The 21,080-nt window shown below is 46.7% G+C and overlaps 1 protein-coding gene across 1 annotated transcript in view; it reads left to right on the top strand.

Moving 5' to 3' along the window:
* The first annotated feature begins 14,442 nt into the window (after nt 1–14,442).
* Nucleotides 14,443–21,080, top strand: part of ZNF536 (zinc finger protein 536) — a 363,327-nt gene continuing 356,689 nt past the window's right edge. Inside the window, exon 1 of the mRNA XM_042781867.1 lies at nt 14,443–16,612. Within this exon, the coding sequence (XP_042637801.1) occupies nt 14,443–16,612 (2,170 nt within the window). The remainder of the gene's footprint in view (nt 16,613–21,080) is intronic.

The following is a 21,080-nucleotide window of genomic DNA, read 5'->3' as shown; positions in this document are numbered from 1 at the left end:
AATGGACAAACCTTTTGTCCATATTTCTAATGTGTGCAACTTTTCTTTATTAACTGCAACAGCTTTTAAAAGTAAAGAGAAGGTAACTAACCCCTTGGCTACCACATATGTCTTGTGAGTTTGTCTGCAGTGAGGCTTTGGAATGGGTGACTTTGCATGGAGAGTGACGGTGACTGCAGGGATGATAAAGGCCCAGCAGTGCTGACACACAGATGATAATTATAGTAGTGGAAGAAGAAGAAGTTGTAGCAGCAGTAACCTTTATAGAGTGCTTGCCTGGTCCCAGGCACTGCTTCAAGTATTTTACAGAAATTACTTCAGTCAGTCCTCCCAACAACCCTATCATTGCCCCATGTCATAGATGCATAACCAATGAGGTTCCACCCTACAGTGGATTTGCCTTTTGGTTCTTTTGGAATAAGACTCAGTTCACCTTCTGGTAGCAGCAGCCAGTTTTCTCTTATCACACAGAGTACCAGAACAGAGGCTCCTCTGGGAGCCCAAATAGTAACAATAGCCACCCTGTGGTTAACTATGCTTGCTTCTGAATGCTGTCTGCAGCTTGTGGAGATCATAGCTCCACATCAAGTGTTGCAGTTTGAAAATGTCATGGGGCTTCCTGAAGGCCTCTCAGTAGGAAATCTTCACCCCACACCTGAGGTGAAGGTGGGGGAGGTGTTGGTGTCAAGAGTGTGACTATGTATGTGTGGCCTGTCTGGGGAAAGGCTGGACCACATGCTGGAGCACATGGATGAGCCCACTAATGGTATTGCCTCCATGTGAAAAAAAAGAAACGTTAATTGCTTCAGTTTTAATATTCCCCCTGCTGTTCAGCATCAAGGAGCTCTGGTGGTGTAGTGCCTAAGACATTTGACTGCTAACCAGAGGTTGACGGTTCAAACCCACCAGCCACTTTGCAGAAGGAAGACTGGGCAATCTACTTCCATAAAGATTTACTGCCCTGGAAATCCAAAGGGGGTCGCTATGAGTCGAATTCTACTCAATGGCAGTGAGTTTGGTTTTGGTTTGGTTCAGCATGAATGAAGTTCAACTCCAGCCATTCATTGTGACTGGGGACAGTTCAGGATCAGGTGGACCACAGGGGTATAAATCAGGAGACATTAGGCAAGATGGAGTAGCCAAGGGTAGTGGACTGCCAGACTCCTTGGTTTTCCAATGGGAAACGATGACTTGAAGAGGACCAGGGCCACCTGAGGTCACACAGCTCTCTGGGCTGTATTGCAGGTGTGGCTTCAGGGTATGGAGGAGCCCACAGGGGAGGATGCAGGCCCAATTGGTGTAGGCAAGGAGAATAGTTGTCTAGGATGCCTACTGTGCTGCATGGGAGGGTGCCTGCTGGGAGAAGAGGCAAGGGCTTGTGCACTGGGGAGGGGCATCCTTCATTCAACGAGTATGTTCTGAGTGCCTTCTGGGTGAAGCACTGAACCTGGCACTTGGGGATATTGCTCCCATGGAGTGCACAATCTTGGAGAGAGGGACTTGTCTTGCCTTCAGATATGCTTTAGTTGGCCATCTCATTCCTGATTATATCCAGGATCTGAATCTTGGGGTGATGGGTACTGGGTTCAGGGAGGGAGGGGTCAGCAAAGGTTCAGAGTGGAGGGTGTCCTCCAGCCATGGCCGGCCCAGTCATGGCAGAGGCAGTGTCTCCTGTCAATAGACTCTCTCCAAGGGCCTCCTTTGCACATGGCACTGAGGAAACAGAGAAGAGAGATATGGTCTTTGCCTCTGAAAGCTCCTACTCCACTGACTCTTGCAAATGTTATCACTGTCTCTGTGGCTGATGCTTCAGGTCTGTCTGGCCTTTTGATGGTGAGCTCCAGTTGAGCAAGGATGTTTCTGATCCTTCTCTCCACAGAGCCTACCACAGTGCCTGGCATGCTGTGAATATGCAGAAAATGCAACTGATTGAATGAGTGAATGAATGTTTGCCTGTGAAAGTGCAAAAATCCTGAAGAAAGCAGGGAAGTAAAAAGAGAGAGTGGAGTTTATGAAGGAGGTTGAGGGGCTTGAAATCCAAGTCAAGCAATTCAAGTGTGCATCATATGTCAGGCACTTGGACTGGGGTCCTGGGCTTACCCTAGGAGATCCCAAATAGGGGTGGAGGGTGGTGAGATGGGGACCCAGATAATCCACCTGGACACGGGAGTCATTTTAGCTCTTAATGGGGAAAGCAAAAGGTAGGGGTAGGGATTGGGAATAACTGCTGGCATGGGGACCAGACTTCTTACCCAGCTTGTGCCTTGAGGAGTAGAGAGCAGTCTGCCCTGGGGGTCCAGGACTGGCCTGTGGCCTCAGTCTTACTTCCCTGGCCATCACCTCTACCATCCACCTCTCCAAGGATAGATTCTTTGCTCAAGGGCTGCAGCATTTGTTGTTTGATCCATTTGTTCATTCATTCATTCACTCATTTATTCATTTCCTTGGTCCTCTATTCATTTATTCCACAAATATATATTGAATGAGTCCTCTGTGCCTGACTGTGTGCCAGGTGCTAGGACCACTCCTGAAACGCATAGAAATGGGTTCTGCCTTCATGGAGCTTTCAGACAAGTATATAAAGTAATTCACTGGAGTATGAATGCTACACTAGGTGAGTGAGGCCAAGGCACTGTGGAGACAGAGAAGAGGGCTCCTGTCTTGGACCAGAGGAACCAAGGAAGACCTCCTGGATGAGGCAGCATTGACCGTCACCTGGGGGAATGAATAGGAGTCAGTCAGATAGCAGAGATGGAGGAGGAGTGTTCTAGTCAGGGAGAGTAATATGCACAAAAGGGCTGCGGCAGATCCGCCTTAACCTGATCCTCTTGAGGAAAGGGAGTCCTGTTTCTGAATCCTAACAGGTTTAAATGAAGTGAGGCAGAAGATTCTCCTCCCTTGTAGCATGTGCAAACTGGGAAATCCTTCTTTAAGACCTTCATTCCTGATCTGGGTCAGAAATTCACTGCTGTCCTAGGAGTCTATCCAGTGACAGTGATACCTGCTGCTGGGACAACAGCTTCCAGAAGCCCCTGTGCCTGTGAGCTTGTCCAGCATACAGCTCCAACCCTACCAGCCAGTGTTCCTGCTGGTAGGTCTGGGTTGGATGGCTCAAGGCCCATCTTCCCTCCTCTTTCAGGTATCTAGCCAAGCAAAGGTGACGTCAGCCTGCTGACCTAAGAGGTAGTGAGAGACCCTGGACTGGAGAGTCCAAGGGCAGAAAGGACCAATGCCCTGGCCTTGGTCAGGTATTATCTGTTGGCCTCTGCCCAGTATTTATAGACAACAAGTACCTGCTGATGTGCCTGGAGTTTGGGGTCAGTCATGATTTTGTCTCCTTGTGGGATGATGGGTATCTCAACTTATATCTTCAGCAGATGCCCCTGTGAATAGACTCTCCTTGGGTTGACTTCTATGACTGTCTCAAAATCAGACCTCTTTGATCACTCTTGCATACGTGTAGTTTGCATTATATTTAGTTTGTACCGAAACAAGTCTGAAAACCTATAAAGTGAAACTAAACTGTTCAGTATGATACCAGAGTCTAGAAGTACTCAGATCAGATGGCTTTCTTTAGGGTGAAAGGACAGTAGAGTATAGCTCAGCTCCTGTTCCTGATCTCTGCTGTCTCCAGAAGGGAGGGGACACTGGGGTCTCTTATGGATGCCAGATGCTTCTCTTGTTTTAGACCATAGCTATGTGGGAGGCTACATCCCTGCCAGTGCCATGTTGGAGCAGGAAGCCTAGCAGGGTTAATACGGGATTAAATATATAACTTCCTGTCATGACGAAATCTGCTTAAAAAGAGAAAGAAAAAGCTGAGAAGAGAGGAATGATCAATACACTTTTTGTGACAACTGCTGGTATCTGTTTCAGTTTTTCTGTGTCATTTTAAAGGTGGGTCATTCATTAAAAGCATACACACACACACACACACACACACACACATTTTTTTGCTTTCTCTGATGGGATGGACACAGTTCAGATAAATCATAGCAAATTAAAGAGCTATTTCCTCTCCAAACCATCAATTCTGGGAAAAATGGAAGCACTGCTTTATGGCCTGGATTCTGGGGGAGAGTGCTGGGTCTTTGCTCACAAAACATCATCTCTCTTTGTGATGTTGCTGCTCTGGGCACAGCCCATCCCCACACTGTGTTCAATCATTGCTTCACTCCCCAGACTTGTGAGAGGACCAGCTTTTGGTAGGATTGTGTCCTTATGAACTGTAGTCAGCAAGCTGATAAGAGGCCTGCTCTCAGATAGCCCCCGGCATGGGAGCTAAGAAAAGCGTGAGTTCCTGTTCTATCGGAGTGCACCATGAGCAGCATCCAGAAGAGACTCCATGGGTTTCTCTTCACTTCAAGCCTGCTTGAATCCAAGAAGGCTTCCTGGAGCAGGCAAAACCAGGATGGGGTCTAGAGGATGGATTTGAGCTGACACCTATGGGGAGATGGGAAGGGGCTACCAAGGGATTTGGAGAGCCAGCCTTCTTCCCCCTTATACTGTTACAAAGAGAGGAGGGGAGACAGATGACTTTAACAAACTAAGCACTTTCTTTTCTCTCATAAGGAGCTCTGGTGGTGTAGTGTTCAGGCATTTGGCTGCTAACCAAGAGGTGGGTCATTCAAACCCACAGTAGCCACTCTGTGGAAGAAAGATGAGGCAGTCTGCTTCCATAAAGATTTACAGCCTTGGAAACCCAATGGGGGTTGCTATGAGTTGGAAATAACTGGATAACAGTGAGTTTGGTTTGGTTTTCTCTCTCATACCCAGGGAACCTCACCACCAGGAGAACTTTGGCCCCCCAGTTATTTGATTTGTGGTTCAGGAATTTATTTTTACCATCTTCTTTGACCCACATTACATAGAGAAATACCTTGTCCAACTGGCCACAGTTAGAGGAAGTTGTCAGTTTTAAAGCTGTTCTTTTCTACATTTTGCCAAAGAAGTGACCTGCCAACTGTACGGCAGGGTGGCTGCCTGTGTGACAGGCCTCTGCAGGCTGACTGCATGGTCTCATACTCAGATCTCAGCCTCTTGGAATTTTCCTTCTAGGAAATCAATCGAAGTGCTGATGGGGTTCCTATAGGCAGTGTGAGGCATACATGTTAAGTGCTTCTTGAGCCTCTTTTATGTCCCAGTATAACCTCCATATTCCTTGGATTGGCATTTGAGTCTGCACCCAGCCAGCTGCTTCTGCACCGTCTCCCCTCTTCCTCCCAGGACATCCTATACTTAGTCTACATTTTGCACATGTTGACCACTCTGTCACACATGTGCTCTCTCCTCTCTCTATCTCCTCAGAACTCAGCCAAGACCTGGCCTCTTCCCAGTCCTTATCTCCTTTCCTTCTTTCTGCTGTGTGCCTACTCCACTGCCCCAGCCTCCACCACACCTTGTACATTCTCTCTTTCAGCACTTGACCCTGTTCTGTTGTCTTTGCAGATCCATGTATCTCCCCTTTCCTGGGTCAGCTTTCAAAGACAAGAACCTGTTCTTGCTTGTTGATCTCTGTCAATTCCTGTTACATGTATTTAAAAATGTTATTAAATGGTATGAGTCCCACTGTACAGATGTACCAATAGAGTTGGCAGTGAGTGAGCGTTTATTAACTGCCTTTACGTGCCTTGGTTATGCCTTTCACCTCGCATCATTTACTCTACTACCAGATCAGGGTCCTTCCTGGATCTAGAAAGCGATACTAAAGGCTGTGGCCTGCACTAGAGAAAGGTTACTGTATATGTAGAGTTTTTTACAGTTTAAGGGTTGCCTTTTATCTTCCACAATCCCATTTGCTTTTCTTAAAACCCTATGGAGTGAGTAGGACAATTAATGTCAGTTAATCCATTTTAGAGATTTAATATCAAATAATCCATTTTAGGGATAAAGAAAGAAACTGAGACTCTGACAGGTGACTGAGTGGCCCAGAGTCACACAGATACCAGTAGAAGAGTTGACACTTGAATGCACCTTGCTGGGACTTCAAATACCCATTAGTCCAGTTTCACTGGGGAAATAACCCACCTGACACAACAAGATGTGGGATAATATATCAGCCCTTACAGACATTAAGAAAATGGAAGGGTCTATGAATAAAATTTTGTGGGACCCTTTGAGCAATAGACTTGCCACATTTCCAGATCCACAGTACGCCCTGCCCCACTCTACTCACACCAGCTCCCGAGGTTCTCTCTCTGTGTAATGCACTGCATGTTTCCACTTCCTGGTGCATGTGTTTGTGAAGCCTCTGCTCCTTGTCTCCTTGAACTTGCCCATGGCTCTGACTCTCTTGCCTCCATCCACTTTGCAAATGAATGAGCTGGTGACCGACTGGCCATGTCCAACATGGTGTGGACATTGAAAGCCAGCCTGCCTACTAGCCTATCTTGTTTGGGCTCTGCATTCAGTAACCCTTGTGTGACTTAAACATTCTGAGCCTCACTTTCCTTTTTATTATAGAAATAATAATAGCACCGGCCATGTAGGGTGTATAAGGCTAAAAAGAGATAAGAATTGTGAAGTACCCAGCACAGTTTGGGCCTATGGTGAGCATTAAGGAAATACTACCATCGTGAGGAGAAAGATGATGTGTGTGAGGGATAAGATGATGAGTGCTTGAGTGCTTGCTGATGTAAACAATGATGATGAAGAAGATGATGATGGTGATGATGATTATTGTTATTCTTCTGGGAGCTTTCTGTGCCTAACAAGTCCATGTTCTTCATCACCACTTCATAAAAGGTTCTTTTAATTCCATCCCTATCATTTACTTGTCTGGCTTTGCATAGTGTGGGCAGTGACCTTGGAGCTCATACCAGAAGACTTTTCTGTCCTGAGAAGATGACCAGAAGAATCCTTTGTGGGTATTTAGCCTTTTCCATCTGATTAGTTCATTATCCATCTTCAGTTCTGGTCTGCATTTTCAACCCAGACTTTAAAAGCCAACATGGTTGGAAAGACCCTTTTGTCCTTGAGAATTCTGAAATCAGCCAAAGTCTCCACGGAGATGACATTTTTATTACTCTCTTATTTTTTTAGTTCTGCCAACTCTCATCTCGCCAATACAGAAGCTGCCTGGGCTGCAAAAGACTGATCTAAGCCAGCCCAGTTGGGTCTCACTCACCACTGGAGGCAGTAAGGGCCTTGACTTTGGCCAACATTCCATGTACAAGGGAGAATTTGGGAGTTTGACAATACTCTCTAATTTGACTCTCCTGGTTATTACACAGTCACCATATTCCACAGCCAGATTTGAATATAATATTTTCATTAATAAATTCAGCAAGGATTTAACTATTTCTGGCCCTGTCTCATAGTATTGTCTATACATCAGTCAAAATGGAATGGGTCAACCATGCTGCCCTCCTGTTTATCTATTAATCAACTGGCAAACAAACCACTCAGTATCCTGCCCACCTCAGTAATGTTTGTGATGTAATTTGTTTGGATGCCCAAATGTCACCAGCGTTGATTGTAAGAGATGAAAAAAATGTACTTGCTCAGCATAGCAAGCTCTAGGCCAAAATGTAAGCATGAAATCTCTGGTTTATTTTTGTAATAATGTTTACAGCTGTTTAATGACCCTGAAAAGGTTCAGTAGTCTGATGTTCTGTATTTCAGAACAAGAGTGTGTTAGGCTTATAACAACCTTAGTTAAACAGTTTGAGCTATAACAATTGGAAAAAAAGTAGTATTTAATAAAAAGCCATTGTATTATAGGTGAAGTTGTCTTGAAGACTGCTTACCCTAGGTGTAAGAAAAGAAGATGGGGCATGAGGAGGACCAAGGGTCTTTTGAACCTCCTGGAAAGGGGTTTTCCCATTACCAAACTGCATGCTACAAGAATATTTTGTGTAAAATCTGCAGTGATATTTGGAGCCTCTCCTTGGTGTGAACCCAAGTCCCTCACTGGGGCCCAGCAAGTGGAAGCTGGGGGAGGGGGGTCCTGCAAGGTTTCTGAGGCAGCAGTTTCACCCACATTCATAACAAAACAGGAGTATTTAGTTGTGCTAGGCTAGACAACGTTTGATTTTTAAAAATCCAGTTGAAATGGTTATTTTGAAATTCATTTTATTTCCCAGCTATTCTTTTTCATGGTATAAAGATAAAGCTCTTTCATGCAACTCACTGGCAAGATCTATATTTTTTGGACGATTCATAAGATTACTTTTTTTTTTCCGTGCTAGCAAAATGAAACTGTTTTTGTGTAACATTTATTTAGACTCCTAGCAGCTGGCATTTCTGGTGTCCTGATAGTTTTAAATTTCATTGTGAGTGAAAGATACAATTAGGCTCTCTATTGGAAGAGTTAAGTGAAAACTTTTGTCATTGATATCACAGGAAATAGTCTTGAAGGCAGAAATGCAAAATCAAAATAACTATTAGCACCATCAAAGGCAGCTGAATGGCTCACTGTACCTGCGGTGATGGGAATGATGATACAGAATGTATTGTGATAATCTGTTCATCCAGCGGTGGGTTTGAGATGCTGAGAATGCCCTAGTCGTGAAATGTGAAATTGCACAGCTCAAGAAGAAAAAATCTACCATTCAGAAAGAAGCTTTCACCAGAGTCCCTTCCTGTGCTCAGAGGTGGAGCCCGGACATTATCACACTGTGGTGGGGAATGACGTGGCAGCTGAGACTCAGGCCCAAGCCTAGTTCCTCACCAAGCCTGGACTGTTCTGTTGGGTGCCAGCAGTACCTCACCATGGCCCTGATGCTCAGGGGGAGGGCCAGGACTGGATAGAGTGTTGTAGTGTTTTCCATGTCAGGGTGATGATGCCCCAGACACAACACTTCCCATGGACTTTTAACTATCCACCTTCAGTAAGGACATTGGGCTGCCTTCACATAGGTAAATTATGTATTCATTGGTTCTTTCTATCAGTCAACCAGTGTTTATTGATCTTCTCCCTTTTATGTTTCAAGCTAGGGCCATGAGGTATAGACAAGGGCAAGTTGTTCTCATTGTTCAGTAGTTTGTTTTCTTGCTTTCAGTTGTCCTAAGGGTTTTTCTTTGTAGGCAAGTGGGTTAGGTGAGTGGTTGTACAGGTTACTCAAAAAGTCCTGCCTGCCCAATTGTCTTACACCGTGGGTCATGTCGCACTTTCTACTGGTTCCTGACTGCCAAAGGGGCAAGGAGGTAGCATTTTATGACTTCCTCTAACCCCACAAGAGAAAGACAGAATCACCATCAGTAGCCCAAGGCCTATTCCTTTGAGGCCAGACATGCTGCCTCCCTCCAACCCTTTCACCAACCCTGACACCAACCATTCTTCCCTCAGCACCCACCACCTCTCTGCTGGGTTCAATAATTCGCTGCAGTAACCACACAGAACTCACAGATTATGGGGTTTATTAGGGAAGCAGCAGGCTACAAGTCAAGTTTAGGAACATGCTCAGTCTCTCTTAGCCTGCTGTCTCTCAACTGACAGTCTCTCTCCCAGCAGTGCATGGCTCTTGGTGTCTTTCTCAGTAGTGTGTGTCTCTCAGTGTTTCTCTCAGCAATGCATGTCTCTCAGTGTCTCTTTTAGCAGTGCATATCTCTTGCATCTCTCTCTGAGCAATGTGTGTCCCTCACATCTCTCAGCTGTGAGGAATTCTCTCTGCCTCTAGGAGGGCTCCTTTTGAGCCTGGCACAGTGGCCAAACTAACCAATCCCAACATCAGAATTCTATACACCTGAGAGAGAGAGAACTTCCCAGAAGATTGCTTTGTGCCACTCTCAGCAGAAATACCCCAAGTGGATAATTTTAACAATCAGGAGCTACTCAGTTGCTCGTGGAAAATCCCACCATGGAGTTTACAAAGACCATGGCTAGAAAAGCCATATTATGTAATTTACTGCACTGTACTGACTGTTAGATGTGGGCTCCTCAGCTCCTGGGCCATGGGGTGCTGAGTCCAGGGCCAGGTGCATTGCAGGTGCCTAGTTCAAGCTTAGCCACTGAGTGAAGCAAGGGTTGGGCACATCAGCTAAAGTGTTCCCTGTTAATAGTCACCATGCAGACACACCCCTGTGTGTGGATGTGCATGCCTGTGCAGTTTGTCAGGACATGCAGTGGGGGGTAGCTGTAGGTGGGCCCTGGGTTGGCAGGTAGCCCCTCCAGGCACATGGATAGGCATTCACTACGGTACCTATGAGGGAGCAGCAAAGTCCCAGAGGGGAGGCATTCTCCTGTGCTTGCTCTCTGGAGGCCTGGGTGGAAGGAGTAGTAACATGTCAATGTCCCTGTAGGGAGCCCACCTCCTCCAGCATGACCTGGAAGTGCTTACTGGTGCAGCTGGACACAATGCTTTCACAGTAGGATAAATGATTCCTTGCATGCATTTCTATGTGTCTAGAGTGCTACCAGTTAGGGAATCCCTACTCCTCCTTCAACACAGATGTACGTGATATACGCGCGCGCGCACGCACACACACACACACACACACACACACACTGCTATATATAGCAGCTGCAAGTGGTTTCTTGTTCCTCTGAACTTTGGATTCAGCCTCTCAGGGACCTTTCATTGCTTCCCTGTTATTTGTGGCCTTGCCTATACTGTTCCCCTAGACCCCGATGCATGCCCTTGAGGGCAAGAACATAGAAGGTCCCTGGCCAACATTTACTCAATAGCTGAGTTGAGGGGCAAATGAATTCTGGATGAGGAAGTGTCAAGGCTGAAGAAACTGGGCTGACCAGGTTTTGAGAGTCCCAGGCTGGGCCTAAGGCCAGTTGGTCTTGCCTCGACTGCTTTGGCCCAGGGACAACACACCAATTACCCCGTCCTCTTTCCAAGAACTCACATTCCCTTTCTTGCGCTGAGTCAAGTCACAGACATTGGTTATGATTGATCCACTGCAGTGGCTGTAGCTGTACCTAAAGGTGGAATCCTGGGATGTTGGGTCACAGAGGACTCTGGGATGCTCGCCTGGTGAGGTCCTGCCTCACAGGGGCCTCTATCCAGGCTTCTCCCTGGCTCCTTTTGACATCCATGCCCAGAGGGGCAGAGAACTGCAATCCCCAGGGTTTCTCTTGACAGGTGGCTGGCTCCACTAAAACCCTGGGGTCTCCCAGGGACCCTGTGATGGGCAGTTCAGTTCTGAAGGAGATTATTGCTCACTCTGTCTCCTAATTCATCAGCTGAGCTGTTAGTGGTGATCCATGCCTGGGATGGTCTTCATGGGCATGTGCCCATGTTGGATGAGGGAACTGATGGTGGCTTCTGGGCCTCCAGGTCCTGGGTGGTAGCCAGACTCCCTTCCAACTGATAAATTCTGATTGTGGATGTTTTTGGACTTGTGCAGAGGCTGAGATTGGGCCACATTAAGTTAGGGTAAGGGTGGTTCTCTTACATAGCTAGATTTCCCTTATAAGTTGTGTTGATAGCACAGTAGTCTATACCTTCATTCATCCACTCAGTCAGTACTTACTTACCCTACAGTCAGGCCCTGGGGCTTCATTCATGACCAAGGCTGACGTGACCACTACCCTCACAGAAAAGGGTCAACAATAAAACTTTGCTACTGTGTGTGGTAAGTGCTATGAAGGAGAAAGTAAGATGATGAGATAGAAAGAGAATAGGGGGTATTGACTTCAGATGGAATTGGAAGAGAGGACCTTCGCAAGAAGGCTGTATGTGAACTGAGACCAGAATGATAAGAAGGAACCACCTCTGAAGAGCTGGAGTGGCACATTCTAGTACATTCCATCTTCCTTCAGCTGGGACCCCAGTAGTGGTATCTGAAGACCAATTGCTTAAAGGTGTTTAAGAAGCTTTGTTGATCCTGAGAAAAAAAAAAAAAATTATTTGAATGCAATAAAAAAAATTTCCACACCCAAACTGAACTTGAAAACTCCTCAAGTTGATTGTTTGACAAGGTGAGCATTGCTTATTCAGCATGAACGGGGAAGAAGGGGTGCTCAGAAGGATTGCATTCACCTTGATGCCCCCTCTTCCTACCTGATTTGCAGTCTTGCTGCATTGCATATTCTGCCTTCTCTCCCTCCTGCTGAATTTGCGTCAGCTCATCAGCAGCAACCTGAAAATAGCTTGTCTTCCTGGATTCATGTCTTCTGAGCTGGCCAACGGGGCAGCCATTGGAAGTGGGCCAAACATGTTGGCTCTGGACTTTTCAAACTTACACAGAGCTGTTGGGTGGAATTCTGAGCACTCCCATGTGGCTTCAGGGTCATGCCCTGTGTCTGCTCAGGAGAAAAGGGCTGTGGACATGGCCCTGTAAGCCATTATCCCCACATGAGCAGTCCTGCCTTAGCAACCTCTCCCCAGGGGCCTACTCCACCATGCTGGGTGGTGGGTGTGTGAATGCTGGGCCATCTAGTCTTGTCTACCATGTGTCTTCAGTGTCAAGGACAGGACCAGGCACACAGTGGGAACTCAGCAAGTTTGTTGAATGAATGTAAGAATCTCCATGAGAAATTACTACTTTCGGACCACTCTCCAAAATGGGTCTTTTTTTTCTTTTTTTCCATGCATATGAGTGCAGACTGACACCTGAAACCAAAAAGGAAAGATGGCAAATTGGAACCTTCTTTTACTGCAAGAAAGCATGTGTCTCTGTGTGAGTGTATGTGTGCATGAACATTGAACATGGACATCATTGTCCATGTTGTCATCCATGGACAGTTACCCCTGCACCACTGTTGCAGGCCCTCTCCCTCCTGGAAACAAACATCTATGTTTCTTTTCTTCCTTTCCCCTGCAAGATGGAATTGCAGCCCCTCTCCTCTTGCCAAGGAAGTCAGGACTCCCACTGGAGACCAGCCATGCCAGGCACAGTCAGCCTGGCGGGAGGCCCTGCAAGCTGCAGCCCCGGCCCCTGCTGAGCCTGAATGTGCTTCCTCCACAGTTGAGCTCTGTCCCCACAGGCCCCAAGAGGGAGCCATTTGGCCCAGGAATTAGTTGTGGCTGGAGCTGAGTGCTGTTCCTGGACTACCTGGCTGGCCAACACATCTCAGCATTGGGATAAAAAGAGGATAGATGTGCAAAACCAGTTCCAGTGGCAGAAAACACATTTGGACTCCTTCGGGTGGAAGACAGATCTGGAAATAGAAGGATGCAAGACATAAGCTTATTGTCTTCCAATGTAGCGCTCCTCCATGTTTTGATATAGAAGGGGCTCTTTCCTCCCAACCCCCTGAATGGTGTGGATTTACCTTCTCTGCATAGCTGGAGAAAGGGCAGAAAGGACTATTAAAGACAATTATGCAGACCGGCGTTGAGTGCTAGTGTTTAACAAACAGCTTTGAGTTCTAATTTTCTGCAAAACACATACTGCAGGTACAATTTGTACTCATTACTGTATATTGGGAAAGTTATTAAAAACACTCAAACTTGGTGAGACTTCCTATGGCATCGTCCCTGGATTTTAATTGGTTTTTATCTAGTTATATAAAAGATCTCTTTAAACCCAATCAAAGTCCCTGCCTCAGTTATCTTGCCAGTTGAAGAACAGGGAGAGTCCATCGTAGGTGTAAGTTTTTACCTCCACCTGAATCTGCAGTCTCGACTGTCAATTAAGATTCCGTCATGAGATAATTTATACTTCTTTTGATGGGCACAGTTACCAAATGACAAAATAACAGTGTTTCGTAACATAAGGGTTAAATCTTAATCTCAGAGGTTTGCAAAGCTGCTACTCGCAGTCTCCTTAAAATTTAATATACCTCGTTAATGCTTCCTTGCAAACACTGAAGGATTTTTATGATTATAATCATGTGTTACAGCACCTAGTACTGTTTCTAAGCAGCATACTAATCAGCTTAATGAGATATTACTGCACTTTTTGTTGACTAAAGCAAAATCTCTTTTATTGTTCTAAAGCCTGTCCTTTACTTTATTTTTTCCCAAAACATTATCTTGTTTTATTATGTACCAGTAAATATCATGCCATTGGATTTTTTTTTTTTTTTTTGGCCAAATCATAAAATAATCTCTTTCATCTCAGATTGGTGAATGTATTGAATATCGTAAATGGCAACGAAAGTTCCAAGTGAGAGTTGATTTGGTCTCACAGTTAATGCCTGCCATTCTGCTCGAAGGCAAACTTTTGAACTGAACCAACAGGTTACAGGTGCTTCAAAGGGGGGTTGGGGTAGGGAGGAGAAAAGTTAAACACGTAGACCCTTGACTTGTTATTAGGTGTTGAAAGTGGTAAAACATTAATAATTTAAATGTGAATGAATAATTGCAGTCTGTAAATAGAAAATACAAGGAAGACTCTCTCTCCCCAAAACAAATTGGAGGAGCAACGCCATGTTGCATAATTGGCATTTAATAATTCATTTCTTTATTATTGTTTTTGACTATAATTCCTTAGCATTATTATGTGTAGGTAAGACATGAAATGCCAGTTCCCCCCAGCTGATGCTGTTGATTCCTTTCGTCATGGTGCCTGGCACATGTCTGAACTCTCTCTTTACTTTCAGGGATGGAAGAAGCGAGTCTGTGCCTTGGAGTGTCCTCGGCGACGCCGGAAGCTGAGCCCCACCTGAGCAGCCCTCTCCTCAATGGCCAGTATGCCATGAGTCAGAAGTTACACCAGGTCACCTCGCAGCTCAGCCATGCCTTCCCCGAGCTGCACCCGCGGCCCAACCCCGAGGAGAAGACCCCTGCCCCCCTGGATGAGAAGGCCCACGTGCCCATGAGTGGCCAGCCCATGGGCAGTCAGATGGCACTCCTGGCCAACCAGCTCGGCCGGGAGGTTGACACCAGCCTCAACGGGAGGGTGGACCTGCAGCAGTTCCTCAATGGGCAGAACCTGGGCATCATGTCCCAGATGAGTGACATCGAGGACGATGCTCGCAAAAACCGCAAGTACCCCTGCCCCCTGTGCGGCAAGCGCTTCCGCTTTAACAGCATCCTCTCCCTGCACATGCGCACTCACACCGGCGAGAAACCCTTCAAGTGCCCCTACTGCGACCACCGGGCGGCTCAGAAGGGGAACCTCAAGATTCACCTGCGGACCCACAAGCTAGGCAACCTGGGCAAGGGGCGTGGGCGAGTGCGCGAGGAGAACCGCCTGCTGCATGAACTGGAGGAGAGGGCCATCCTGCGGGACAAGCAGCTCAAGAGCAGCCTTCTGCAGCCCCGGCCTGACCTCAAGCCCCCGCCGCATACCCAGCAGGCCCCGTTGGCCACCTGCAACCTAGCCCTGCCTGCCAACCACAGCATGCCTGACGTGGCCAACCCGGTGCCCTCGCCCAAGCCGGCCAGCATGCAGGAGGACGTGGTGGCCCCGGCGGCTGGCTTCCGCTGCACCTTCTGCAAGGGCAAGTTCAAGAAGCGGGAGGAGCTGGACCGCCACATCCGCATCCTGCACAAGCCCTACAAGTGCACGCTGTGTGACTTCGCAGCCTCCCAGGAGGAGGAGCTCATCAGCCACGTGGAGAAGGCCCACATCACTGCCGAGTCAGCCCAGGGCCAGGGCCCCAACGGCGGTGGGGAGCAGTCAGCCAATGAGTTCCGCTGCGAGGTGTGCGGCCAGGTGTTCAGCCAGGCGTGGTTCCTGAAAGGCCACATGCGGAAACACAAAGACTCCTTTGAGCACTGCTGTCAGATCTGTGGCCGGCGCTTCAAAGAGCCCTGGTTCCTGAAGAACCACATGAAGGTGCACCTCAACAAGCTGTCCGTGAAGAACAAGTCCCCCAGCGACCCTGAGGTGCCGGTGCCCATGGGCAGCATGTCCCAGGAGGCTCATGCCAACCTGTACTCGAGGTACCTCTCCTGCCTGCAAAGTGGCTTCGTGGCTCCAGACAAGGCAAGCCTGAGTGAGCCCAGCCAGCTCTATGGCAAAGGGGAGCTGCCCATGAAGGAGAAGGAGGTCCTGGGGAAGCTGCTGTCTCCCATCTCCAGTATGGCCCATGGCGTCCCCGAGGGCGACAAACACTCCCTCCTGGGGTGCCTCAACCTCGTGCCACCGCTGAAATCCAGCTGCATCGAGCGGTTGCAGGCAGCGGCCAAAGCAGCCGAGATGGACCCCGTGAACAGCTACCAGGCTTGGCAGCTCATGGCCAGGGGCATGGCCATGGAACATGGCTTCTTGTCTAAAGAGCATCAGCTACAGCGCAACCACGAAGACACTTTGGCAAACGCCGGAGTGATGTTTGATAAGGAGAAGCGGGAGTACATGTTAGTGGGAGCAGATGGCTCCAAACAGAAAATGCCTGCTGATTTGGTTCACAGCACTAAAGTGGGCAATCAGAGAGACCTGCCAAGTAAGCTCGACCCTTTAGAAGGCAGTCGGGATTTTTTGTCACACGGGCTGAACCAGGCGCTCGATTACAACCTGCAGGGTCACGGGAACATGAAGGAGAAGCCCACCGAGTGCCCTGACTGTGGCCGGGTGTTCCGCACCTACCACCAGGTGGTCGTGCACTCCCGAGTTCACAAGCGGGACCGCAAGGGGGACGAGGACGGGCTGCACACGTGCCTGGATGAGAGACGGGGGTCCGGCAGTGACCAGGAGTCCCAGTCAGTCAGCCGTTCCACCACGCCAGGCTCCTCCAATGTCACCGAGGAGAGTGGGGTCGGCGGTGGCCTCTCCCAAACAGGGAGTGCCCAGGAGGACAGCCCGCACCCCTCCTCGCCGTCCTCCTCAGGTAGGTTGACGAGGAAGATTGCAGCACCCCATGGGGAAGAGCGGCTCTCAGGGGAGCCCTGCCTGGTCCTGCACTTGACCTCAGCTGAAGAAGGGCCTTGTCTGCTCTTCAGAATCTGATCTGAGGTCACATGTTTGGCTGGCATTTGATGGGTGGATTGGCTGCTGAACAGTGCCACTCTTCCCTTCAGGCTGCCCTGCCACAGGGGAAGGCTGTCATTTAAACTCGTGGTCTTCCCTTGAACCATGGCTACCAGGAAAGTAAGTTGATCCTCTCCCACTTGTGGTGGAGATGGCTGGGGGCAGGGAGGGTTTTTTATAAGTGGCAATTCCTGCCTGGCCTGCAGCCTTATTTCGTGCCCTGACCTCACCTGCCATTGCCTGTCTCTGGAGCCCTGGACTGGCTTGGACACCACCCATGCTATGAATCTGCAAGATGAGGCCCTCACCATGTTTCCCAGTAAAGGTAGTCCCATAATTCTCTCACCTGGACACCCCAGGCTCCTTCCCTACACCAAACCTACCTCCTGTCCCCTTCCAAAATTACAACGTAGCCCACTTGTCGGGCCTGTCTTACCTGAAGAACCATGGCATTTTCCCCTGATGGTTTAGGAAAGCACAGAGGTTTGAAAACGCAGATGTGTGGCTGCTCGTCTTAAACTGTACTGTGTTACACGGGTAATACAGCTTTGGGGTCTAAAATAGCAAAGCAGAAAATCTGTCATCAAAATGTCTGTGAAAAGCTGAAGCTTCCTGGCCCAATATGGGGGGGGAAAAAAAAAAAACCCTAGCCTAAGATGGCTAAATTAAAATCACTACCTAACAGCAGGTAAGATGTTGCCTTCATCCATGTTTCCAAGGCCCCTTACTAATGGATAGTAAATTGAAAGTTATATCTCTACCCTTTTGTAAAGAAAGCACCTCGCTAATACTGTAATCATTCTGCAGCCTAACAACAGAGGAAATCATGCCATAACAAAAACCCTGTTACTAATGGCAACATTGATTTCTGCAATCAGCCATTAAGTCTAGAAAATGAAAGACAGTTTGAGGCACCTCAAGGCATTGCATTGCCCACTGTTAAAGATGTGGCAGCAGACTGTTGAGGGTCATTTTTGTTTTTTAAGTTTCTTTTTCTCCTTTCTCTCTCTCTTTTCCTTCACAGTTTCAATGAATATTTTAGCATGGGAGGCAATTCAGTACTATGGTTATTAAGTACACGCCGGTTTAGTTTTGTTGTTATTGCCATGCTTCAATATACCCTTCTTCTAGGACAAAATTAATCTAAAAATAAAGTGTGAGTCTGCTGGCTTATTACAAACCAGAAAAGAATTGTTAAGACACATAAATCTGAACTGCACATTCCAGAGATTCCGATAGCACTTAATGCTGCTGCTTAAATACCCATGAAACACGGTGTCTACTCCTGGAGTCCTAAACTCGTTTGCGATTTATAGCTGGTGAGACACTTTAGAAGTCTAACCAGAGACAGGAGTACTGGGGGTCACACTATTTGGAGTGACTACCACAGGGAACATACTTAGATACAGGGAAGGGCCTTCAAGTTTTGCTCACTGATGGTGGGGACTCTATAAAAACGTCTCTCTACGCCGTGGAGGCAGCAAAGTGCCAGGCATGTCACTGCCAGGAGGGACTCTTTCTGGACTCCACGAAGAGGTCTCCTCTTCTGGGAAGTGTACTCTAACTGCTTTTAGATTGGAGACCTTTGAGGGCCAGAAAGCAGACAGCAAGCTGACTCTCCTAAGTTTCTGGAGTGATGTGGGGTTAAAATTGACAGATTTCCATCACTCTCCCAGACCTGGTGAAAGGAAAAGGTTTCAGCAGAATATTCCGACACCAAATGCTCGGCTTCATTAATGACGTGTTTACCATGTTTTTCTCACCTTCTGGCCAAGTGATAGCCTCATGCTATTCCTATCTCTGTTTCTCTGATGCTTTCATATCTCCAAACACTCGGTGGGAAAAAAAAAAAATTTTTGCTTGGAAGTACCAACCATGCCTGTGACTCAAAAGAGTCTACTTGAGTTGTAGTTATCGTCTCACTTTTATTTTCCTGACCGAAGTATGTTTCAATTGCAAGTACTGAGTCTTTCATTTCTGGTTGACTCCTTTGTTTTTTTCATATTCAAATTAGACTCTTTCATAATTTTAGGACTAAGTAGGAAAATGGATGGCAGACCAATATGCAGCCCAAATCAGTTGCATGTCTGGAACGTTCAGGTTGCCCTGGGATTAGGACCTTAACCAAACCCAGTTAGCCTTTGCTCTTATTTCTGACAAGTATGACTTGTATAAAGTGCAACGTATAAAGGGCATTTAAATGAAAATCTTGGCACAATAGGTATTTTATTATTACCTGTTAGAGAGAAACCCACAAGGTAAAGGGGAAAAAAAAAAAATATCTTTTAGCTCTTAAGAAAGAAGTGCTTATTAAGGCTTCCACAAAGAAGTAACTGCAAGCCACCGTTTTACAAATTTCTCAGACTGCATAACAATATCACAAAACTTAATTTGCATCACTTGATTTTTTTTTTTTTTGGTTGTTGTTGAAAACTGGGTCAGTAGGGCCTGAGAAACTATTTTTTCAGATCTTAACCAATGGATTCTTCTTTATAAATTGCTGCTCTTAACATGATAGTAGTTCTGAATTCATCATAAAAAAAAACCTTTTTACAGAGAGCCTCTTAGAAGGGATCTCCAGAAGGCTCACAATGAGTGGCAGACATGTCCTTTGTTATCTGATGTAATTCTTTGCAAAGGAGGATTGGGAATGGAGTGGCTGTTTAAAAATGTCTTGCTCAGACCGAGACGAAGAAGGGGTCAAGTTTGCAATCAAACAGTTATTGCCGAGATGGGCGACTGTCACTGGCTAGGCTAATGTGGGATGCAGCTGTTTGTTATGTGAGCAAAAGAATGTTTGAATCAGTGAACATGTGAAAATGATTCCAGTGAACCAGAAAATGTGTTTGTTCTTTGGCTCTCCAAACTGCTTAGAACCAAGCTTAAGATCAACTGTGGAAACGAGGACCTTGGACAAATTGAGAGGTCATATTTTCTAAGAGAAAATGGACAAAACTAGTCACACAGATCATTTCCTCATCCTTTGCCTTTGTTTTATTTGTTGTTGTTGTTCTTTATTTGACTTACTAATAATTTCACACTGTCGTAGGTGTCATTTCTGCTTTCGTGTACGATGCACAGGGAAACTCTTTAGAAAGCTGGAGCTTATAAATTTTACTCTTTCATGACATTTAGAAAGCAGGTGTTCAGATGCTTCCTGGTTTCTGGTTTGTGTGCACACGCTCCTGTTGAACTCTTCTCTGCCTCTTTCCCTAAGATCTCCTCTAAGACTTTGCTTGGGTCCTATCTTCACTCTGAGTCAGGAAACCACCAAAGTTCTGTTTCTTCAGATTTTGCTTCAGAAATCCTGCTCAGAATAATTAAAACTTAATGTACTAAGAAACGATACTGTTCATTATATCCAGCAGGGCAGTTACCTTCTGCATTCTCCATAATTTTGGAATGGGGATAATTGAAGTCTTGATGATAGGAAAGGGGTAATTGAATGTGTTGACCCTCTGTTCATTAAATAAAGTCGGCTAAGTTACATGATCAATGGAAAGCCGGGGAGAGATGCAAAGATGAAAATATTGTTAACCCCTACTACTTCTGGTGTAATATTTTGAGATGGACAAGGGTTTCACAAGGGTTATTTGATCAGCTGGGCTGGAAGACTTGCAGGATATTCTTTTGTTGCTTGAGCTGCATTCCTGAAATGCTGGGTCTCCATCCTGTGTGGGGCCATTGACCACTGCATCAAAAGCACTTATCCAGGACTTCCTTGCATTTCCATTGGGTGGCTAGTGATCTGATAGATTTGCTTTCTTTTCCTCCTCTTTTTTCTCATGTGGCTCCCTCTCCCATTCTCCCATCCCAGATAACCACTGCCTGCTCCATACAAACCAACCCAGGCCTCTAAAAGAAGAGGGGAAAAAAAGTTAAAAAATTTAAATCTGAGGATTAAGATCTTTTTTTTTTTTTTTTCCTTGTGCATTCCAATTGTTCTTAAAATATTTGGCAATGTCAATTAGTAACTGAGCAGAGTTAGCTGATGAACACAATTTTCCAGTAGACTGAACACCCTATTGTTGCCGAGCGAACAGCAGATTTCTGAGGTCATTATCATTCGCTGGTTGCTTGGCCCAGCTGCTTCCTGCTGCAAAAGCCAAACTTTATACTGGAGCTCGGGGATGGTGAGCAGCAACAGGGGGCTGGGAGGGGGAGAGGGGAGCTGGCTGCAGAGAGAAGACAGTCATTATGAACGGAGGAAACAGAAAGTGAAAGTTTCCAGGCAACTCCAGGAGAACTGCCCCATCAGGCTGCTGCTTCTTGCTGCTTTCCAACCACCTTCCACCTCCAGACAAGGAATTAAGAGGACCAGGGGATGC

This window comes from Orycteropus afer, unplaced genomic scaffold (assembly GCF_000298275.1).
Source record: "Orycteropus afer afer isolate SDZICR_OR568_19922 unplaced genomic scaffold, OryAfe1.0 scaffold00009, whole genome shotgun sequence".
In the NCBI taxonomy this organism is placed as follows: Eukaryota; Metazoa; Chordata; class Mammalia; order Tubulidentata; family Orycteropodidae; genus Orycteropus; species Orycteropus afer.
This window is presented reverse-complemented; position numbering and strand designations above follow the sequence as displayed.